The sequence below is a fragment of the Oryzias melastigma genome, linkage group LG18 (genome assembly GCF_002922805.2).
Source record: "Oryzias melastigma strain HK-1 linkage group LG18, ASM292280v2, whole genome shotgun sequence".
Classification (NCBI taxonomy): domain Eukaryota; kingdom Metazoa; phylum Chordata; class Actinopteri; order Beloniformes; family Adrianichthyidae; genus Oryzias; species Oryzias melastigma.
In genome coordinates, this window is record NC_050529.1 from 24,809,435 (window position 1) to 24,818,188 (window position 8,754).

The 8,754-nt window shown below is 40.7% G+C and overlaps 1 protein-coding gene across 2 annotated transcripts in view; it reads left to right on the forward strand.

Annotated features, from left to right (window-relative positions):
* The first annotated feature begins 8,035 nt into the window (after window positions 1–8,035).
* lrch4 (leucine-rich repeats and calponin homology (CH) domain containing 4) overlaps window positions 8,036–8,754 on the forward strand; it is a 51,485-nt gene continuing 50,766 nt past the window's right edge. The window contains exon 1 of one of the 2 annotated variants that reach the window (XM_024288284.2): window positions 8,036–8,465. In XM_024288284.2, coding sequence (XP_024144052.1) covers window positions 8,294–8,465 — 172 coding nt within the window. In that variant the 5' untranslated portion in view covers window positions 8,036–8,293. The remainder of the gene's footprint in view (window positions 8,466–8,754) is intronic. The other variant, XM_024288283.2, reaches the window with a different exon arrangement.

Sequence of the window (8,754 nt, forward strand, 5' to 3'; positions counted from 1 at the left end):
CCGTGGTCAGGCTGGGCCTTGATTAAGTGGATCCTCGTAATATCGTTTCTACACAGTAGTACCAAACCAGATTATTTCCTTGGATCTGCAGTTTTTGCTCTTTGTTCAGTTTTGTTGACAAGGGTCCTATTGGGGGAACTTGGGGGGTGGGGGGAAGAACTGGGGGAGAGAGGGATGTTAATTTTGTGTGTCTTTGTGAATTTGTTTTTGAAATTCGTTGTTCACAAATGAATGAAGTTTGTGTTTGAGTTAGTACTGATCATGGTTCCAACCCCACAGTCTACCTGAGTATTGTTCTGACCATGTCCATCTATTTATGACCACAGAGTACCATCTTCTGATGCTACTTCCAGCAGGATAAGACTCCATGTCATAAAACTGGAATCATCTCAGACTGGTTTCTAGAACATGACAATGAGTTCACTGGACTCCAATGACCTCCACAGTCACCAGAACCCAATAGAACCTTGGGGATATGGTGTACCATCTTTACTTTTCCAATTCTCCTGGTCCGAGTCATCCTGGTGCACTGGATAGCTTTGCTCCTCCCTTCTCTCCCACATGTATAGCTCTCAGACTTTGTTAGACACACCTGACACATATGGGAGGACGGTGTTGTTTTCTCTGTTGCTCCCCTTCCTTCCTGGCCTCAGTACTGCTAACGACTCTATTCTCGTCTCTCACCAAAGTCCAGCTGGGATTTCTGTAGGTACTGAGGCTATGTAAACGTGGGTCTTCTCTTTGTTAGCTCGTTCAGAAGTCACAGGCATTGTTTCTGCTATGCTGTTATCTAATTACTCCCAGCTCATTCTCAGGTGGGTGGTGGGAATCAAGCATGAAAATGTGATGAGTGTGGGAGACTTCATCTTCACCTTTGTGATGAGAGTTCTGTTTTCTTTGGTTCTTGGTGTCTTCACAGATGGACGGCTAAATATCTTCTAGAAAAACTAAAAAAGTCAATTTAGTCCACTCAGTTATGCCATAGCACCATCCATCAATCAACCATCCATCCATCCATCCATCCATCCATCCATCTTCTTCCGCTTGCCTGGGACCGGGTCATGTGGGCAGCAATCTAAGCATAGATTCCCAGACTTCCATCTCCCCGGCCACTTCCTCCAGCTCCTCTGGGGGGACCCCGAGGCGTTCCCAGGCCAGATGAAGGCGAAGGGACACAACCCTCTCGTCCACCAGTGTGAACTCCAACACTTGGCGGCTGAGCTGGGGACTCACGGGTAAGCCCACCCCAGCCCGCCGCCTCTCACCATGGGCAATTCCAGAATGGTAGAGAGTCCAACCTCTGGAGGGACTGAGTTTCAGAGCCCAGGCTGTGCGTGGAGGTGAACCCAAATATATCAATAATAATATATCTAGAATTGCGTTGACCGTGTTAACAATTAAAAATTAAATCAAAGAACAGTAAATCAAAGAACGCAAGCACTGGAGCTCAGGTGTTAAAGAGTTAAAAAGCATCTTCTGATCATTCCGTTGTTCCATCCTAGAATGGGTTCAGTGAATTTTAACATAAATCTTCAGCTTTCTCCAGTCAGGCTGTGTGTGCCAGTCTGCCTGTCTGAGACAACACACACAGCTGCTGGTGGGCTGGTCACGTCTAAATCACATACCTTTCATTCTTAGGCGCACTCCCCTTTCAGCAGTCAGTCACCCACTCTCTCCTCTGACCTCCACAGCATTCATTCATTTCACCGTCACTTTTAAGTCCATTTCTGAAACGCTGGAGGTCCTTGTCTCTTGGTCTTCCCTCACTAGTGTTCTGCTTGAAGCTGCTTCAATTTCAATGTTGCCATCTTCAATTATAAGGGACTGTAGGGGATTACAGTGGAACAGGAAGCAAATGTGTGGACTTCATCTGTTTGTGCAGTGTATTCCCTGCTCTGTTTTTCTCTTTTTTGTTCGAGGAATGTTACAGATAGTTCATATTTGATGCAGTTCAGTTGAGTTCTTAAACTTAATTTCATTGATCTGTTTTCATGTCTCTTTCAGGGAAATTGGATTTCCAGCAGCTCAAACAGACAGTAGAGAAGGCACACATTTGTTCTTTACCTGTCTGGGTTCTTAACTGTTCCATGCCAATTGACTCATTCAAAACACAGAAGCATAGTCTCATTTTGCTCTATTCAAATAGTTGCAGGTAGGGGTGGGCGATATGACGATATAAAACCGTCTTACGATCTCCAAAGCTGATGATCTGTCATTTTTGAGAGATCCTTTTATCACGATCTACTACGAAAAGCTGCAAGAGCGAGAAGGCAAAAGCTTGTTGACTGCCTGTGACTTTAAATCCGAGCTGCTCCTCCTCCTCCCCCTCCCCGGTGTGTTTTCTTGTAATCAATGACATATATTACTAGATTGGAAGTCACGTGACATACGGCGTGACAAACATGCACCATCATTATGGATCGAGTAATGAATGCCGAAGGTCCAAATAAGTAACAAAAAGAGACGCAGTGTTTTACAATCGACTTCAAAAACCTTGACAACAAAATAATCAGATGGAGAGGAATCATCACAGGACAGGAATCACATTTTAATAGAGAGAAATCAGGCTGGGAACCGTGGACTGTGTGCTAAAGTGGGTGCTAGCAACGCATGAGAGACATGCTGCTAGTTTGGTTCTTCGATGTATGTTTTTATTAATGTTTCGTGTTTTTAAACATAGCTGATGTTAATCACACATATTTACGTTCAACCTGCACAAACACTGAAATTCATGTTGGAAACACGTAAAATGCACATCAAGATGCACGTTGCTGCATTGTTTTGCTAGCTCGTGGCTAGCTACTTTAAGAGACTAAATCTTGTTGTCGGTCGCACTTTTTTTGTCTTTTTAAGAAGTGTAAGTGAGTTTGAATTTATTAATCCGTGGCGTCACTGTTGAGCTTTTTTCTTGGTCGTACGGACTGGAGAAAGCCCAGCTAGAATATACAGCGCTAATGCTAACGCTAGCTTTCTGCTCAGTGACATTAACACAGCAGAGAGCAGATGTAAGTGAAGGAGCTGTGGATGTAAACTTTAACCTGCCACAACATTTACTGTTATTATCTCTGTGTTTTGAATCTTAACAGTTTGGCAGATGTATTTGATGTTATCATCCAAGTTTAAAAATGTTTTTGTATCAGTTAAAGATGCTAGCTGGAGCCTTTTTCTCAAAGTACAATGAAATCCTTTATTTGAAGGTAAATTCTGAAGCAATTGAGATTTATTTACCATGTATGTAATCCAAAAATAATAAAAGCTTCAGTTTCATTTGAAAATGTATTAAATTGTGTTTTTATAAATATTATTATTATTCTTAAGCATTTTGTGATGTTTTTAATAGAGAAAGGACTTAACTAAACTTTATCAGTCATTCATGCTATAAACTTCATCAATCTCCCTCATTTCTGGTCTTGGGTGACAATCATTTACAAGCTCTGTTTTATGGATTTTAGCACAGAGGCAAAATTAAAACTCACTGATATTTAGAAGCTGTTCATTTGACAGCAATGCATTATCTGTAGCAGTAGAAGGTGCAATTCTTGCACTATTTACAGATTAATCTTAATAAATAATAACTATTTAAATATATCACAAGACAGATAATTTTCTAAGCTTTAATTCGAGCCATATTTTGTAAAAATCGCTTAAGAAATGAGGGAGCTAGCCCGATTTTTGAAACAGCATCTGCTGCCATGAACCAATGCATAGCAATGGCACCTGTGTCTATGTCTATAGGAGCGAATAGGCAAAGGCCAATCCAGTAATATATATCAATGCTTGTAATACATTGGAAATTAAAATTTGAATAAATATAAATATTTGTTCAAAATGCGTTTACTTCTTTCAACTAAAATCATTAGAATTCCAATTTTGTCCATTTGAATTTATTTTAAAGAAATTGTGATAAAATCGAAATCGTGAAATAAAATTGAAAAAATCGTGATTTTCTTTTTTTTGCCATATCGCCCAGCCCTAGTTGCAGGTTTGGTACTGCTGTAGATGTCTTCGTGCTGGAATATGATGCAGACGGATAGGGGGGTGGGGGGTGTTACAGGAAGGGGAGACGGACAGAGAGCGTGAGAAAGTCAGTCCCTAATCTGTGAGGACTCACAGGGACTCAAAATTAGAAAGAAATGCTGGGAAAATAGGACACAAAGCTTCTGATACGAGACTTGTGTTTTCTTTCTTTGATAACTAAACTTAACGCTGTAGAGACTCAATTTTCCAGTTAGAGAAACATTCATTGTGATTTTTTTATTTTTTAGGTGCTTTTTTTCTCAAGTTTGTTTATATGGGTTGTGCTGCAAAGAGCAACTACGTAACAGGTGGTTTAAATAATTTTAGAGAGGCTCTGAAGATCTTTATTCTAAGAAATTCGTTGTTCACTTCAGCTCACGTGTCAAAGTCAAGGCCCAGGGGCCAGATCCGGCCCTCCAGATCATTTAATTCTATTGTCATTAATGACCCGATGTTATCTTGCACTTATTTCTAACTTGTATAATTATGACAAAATATATTTTATGGAGAGTAAAATATTGAAAGTTATTAAAGGTTTAAGTTGATTTATTCTGGAATAATATTCCTGCCTTTTTATTATTCATAGTTAAGTCATTATCGACAGTTTCAGAGTTTTAAAAATGGCCATTCTGTTTGCTTTTAGGACTATTTTGGCATTTACTAAGATTTTTTAGGCTATTTTAACTAATATTTAAGCTACTTGCTAGTTGTTTAGGTTAATTCTGTTTTTTTAAATTACGTTTTTAAAGCTGTTTTGGAGCTACACTGATATTTACAAGCAAGCTATTTTTACTAATTAAATTTTTAATTTTTTTTTTTTTTAGGCTGTTTTGGAGTTAGGCTTATATTTACACGGTAGGTGTTTTGCCTAATTTAGTTTTTTTCCACTTTTTTTTAGCTAATTTGGCATTTAACTAATATTTTAGTCAGCTATCAGCTCCAGCATCTTCAGTGGTCAAATTCAGCTTACAGCATTCACACCAGCATTGCCACAGGTAATGCTATATAATCTAGTTTATTATTATGTTAAAAAGTTTTACCGTTTTCAATAAATGTTTCTCCTGTTCGGCCCGTGACCTGAGGTATGTTTTGGATTTTGGCCTCCTGTCCGATTGAGTTTGGCATCCTTGCTTTAGCTTTTTGATCCAAATGTCTTCACCAGAGTTGATTCCTTTAACACACTGACTCCTGTTTTTTTATAATTGTGCTATACTTGTTTCAGGTATTTTTGTTTCCTTATTTAGGACATATTTTAAGGCTTCTTGAAACTTTAACATGTTTTCCAATTTACGGCATGCATCTCTTTCATGAGATTTCTGGATTGTTGGGACATCTGACTCTGGAACAGCTGACTCTCCAGCTTAAAGCCCTTTCTGTGTTTTACCATCCTCTCCACTGTAAGTTGAGAGACTCCCTGTTGTTTGTACAATTTGAATAAATGACTGCAAGATTTCTTAGTGCAATGCAAACAACTCACTTTGCTGTTTTTTCACGAATTTGTCCAGAACAAAGATGGTAACAATAAACTTAATGAATAAAGACATAGTTAAACTTCTAGAATACCTTTGCTCAATTTAAAAAATATCTTTGAAAACAAAGCACCTGAATGAACATCTTGCTGTAGACCCAATCCTACCATCTATCTATGCATTGTTAGATATATGGGGTAGGTCAGGGGGCATTATTATTTCAGGGTTTGACTGGTTAACCAGTGGCTTTGAATGGGTTTTGGTCTCACTCGGAGCAGCCCTGCTTGCAGCTGGACTTTCTGCCCGACACTTGACAGATGGTCCAAGGAGGGAGGCAGAAACAAGAGCCGTAAAGAAGAGGAGGACGAAGGGTGGAGGGGAAAAACACAAATGCAAATTTGTGAATACACGCACATGTGCCCAAGTCATTCATTGTATGGACGCAAATGCAGTATACACATTATGGGTGATTATACTGGTTCCAACATCTGCTCTGCATTCAGCAATATCTTAACCCCACAGAGGACACATCCTGAGGGCTGAGCATCTTCACTTTTACATGAACTTGGAATTTGCATTTAGAGTCGAGGTTGGAATTATTTTTAGTGACAATTCTCAGAGGCTTTAATCCACACAATCTTACTGATGAGTTCTCCAAAAGAAAAATGAATCCATCCATCCATTGAATCTACTCCAGGAAAAGTCTCAGTCTGAGTATGTGTTGGTGCAGATATTGTGTGTACTAAGTGTATTAATCTACTGATGCTGAAAGGATGAATAAGGGCAGTAAACCTCATGGGAGCCATGAGGAGACAATGCGGGCCTACTGACGCTGCATTTGCACCCATAAAGATGTGTTTGGCACCACTGTAAACAAAGAAAAAAACACCACACAATCCCCAGACCTAGTTTGGGGCAACTTGATCTGATGGAAAGAAGAAAAAAGGTCACTGGCCTCCCGTAAAAAGGAGGATTATTATGAGGAACTCGCTGCTACGGACAACTAATATTTCAGTTCATTAAAGTCAAAGTGTACCAGCTAAAAATCGGCATAATTTGTTTTCCCTTTTGGCATAAGCTCAAGCTCCGCCCCTTCATTGGCCCACGCCCACTGCTCCTCGCACCCTGCGCAGGCAGCACCCTCTGATGGTAAAACTGAATGAGATTCAAGCAACTTCCGGTTTTACCCACTAAAGTAAAGTTCATTTTGGAGTACTCCTGACAATGAAAAATGAATATATGTGTGTGTTAAATTCCTATTTACCATTGTAATATTGTATATTCGTGCTGGTGTGTTTTTCTAGTCACAGAATTATTTTAGACAAACTGATGGTGCTCCATCGAAGATAAGGTTTAATGCTGTTAGAACAACCTGGCTGATGAAAATGTTACCTGTGTGTGAAGAATGAAGACAAAATCTGAGTCCAGATGTAAGGAGCTATTTTGACGGCAATATTATTTGAAACCCAAATCAAACATTTTGAAAAAAATATTAGTGTTTGGCCAAAAAAAAATTTCATTCATCTTCTTGTCCGCTTCATCCCTTTCGGGGTCGCGGGGGTGCCGGAGCCCATCCCGCCTATTCTAAAATAAGCTGAATTATTTTCAGCTTAAAATGTTTTGTTTTTTGGGTTAAGAACTCAAAATTTCAATTTCAAAACTTTTTTTTCAGTTTAAAATCTTTTTTCATTTTTGAATCTGAAATTTTAGGTTTTAAAAATGTTGGTCCCATTGTGGCGGGGCTAACAGGCGGACAAATCAAAATCAATGAGGGTGTTAACTTCAGTCCTGGTGCGTTCACTGACTCTGAGAACTCTGATAATTACAGTCAGAAAATGTCTGTTTAGTCTGTACCATCATAGTATGAAGTTGAACTAAAACGGGTGTAAAAAGCAGAGTTTTGTGGCGTGCTAACCGATCGTCCAAAACACTGTTTTGAAGTTACTGCCCTCACTGATTTTGATTGGTCCTTCATGTTAGCCCCACCACACCGTGCCACAATGGGGCCAAAAGTTTTGAAACTCAGATTTTCAGATTTGAAAATGAAAATAAATAAATAAATAAATAAAACCAGAAGTTTTGAGTTTTGAAACCTATAAAACAGAACATTTGAAGCTGAAAATAATTACATTTATTTTAGAATAGCAAAAAGTTATGGACATTTTCCTTTTTTTTGCCAAACACCAATGTTTTTTTCCAAAATGTTTGATTTGGGTTTCAAATATTTATGGCTCCGATTTGGCTCCATACAGATGAGTCATTTAAAAAACTTTTTGAAGCAGCAGCAGAAGGATGAAGAATAGAATCGTTATACCTGAAGGAAATTCAAGAGTGGTCAGCTGCTTGCATCATAACCACACTAGCACATAAAAACCAATTCAAAGATTAAAATCTATTAATTAAAATAAAATAATAAAAATATGAAAGTGAAAACCCAATGAGGTTTTGTTTTGACTGTTTTCCGGATTTGAAACCCTCCTGGATGGAAGAGTCTTCAGAGAAGTCTGCGCCGTCTTCACGCTTTTATTTTGAAAGGGCAGAAGAGTCGCGGGCACGTGGCGCGTTCTCCAGCTTGACGTGACTTCCTGGAAGATTGACAGCTCGCGCTTGCTCGGACCCTCGAGCTCCCGTTGTGTGAGCGAAGACTCCCTTTCGCGTCGGGACCTGCTTCTCCGTGGATTTATTTCTACTTTCGGACGGAAGTTTCCTGGAGGAGACGCCCCGGTTGAAGAGCTCCCGTCCCCGGGTTATGTGAGCGGAGCGGCGGACTCAGAAAGTCGGAAAGCAGCGGTAGACCCGTGTGTTTGATGGCTGCTGGGGATGGAGCCCAGCTGCCGGCCACCGTAGCGGCCAGTCGGAGCGTGGAGAAGGCTCTGGAGGAGGCTGCCGCCAGCGGCGCCCTCAACTTATCCAACCGAAAACTCAAGGAGTTTCCCCGGACCGCCAGGGACTATGACCTGTCCGACATCACCCACGCAGGTGAGTCCTCTCCCCTCCGCGGGTTCGTGTAGCAGGGCGGGACGGAGCGAGCAGCGCCTTTTGTGCTCGCGCCACCTGCGTGTGCGCTAACGGGGAGGCACATCCTTCCTGTCGCCTCGTGTTGCGTAAACTCCTTCACTTCGCTCCGGACTGGGGCGCTGCCTGCGCCTCCAGAGCGGGACTCTGGAGCCATTTCACCCCAAATAGTCCAGAGATTCACGTAGGAAACGGATCTCCCGCGGTGTGTTATGGAACTTTGAAAGCGTTTTAAAGTGCTGTTTTGGTTGTC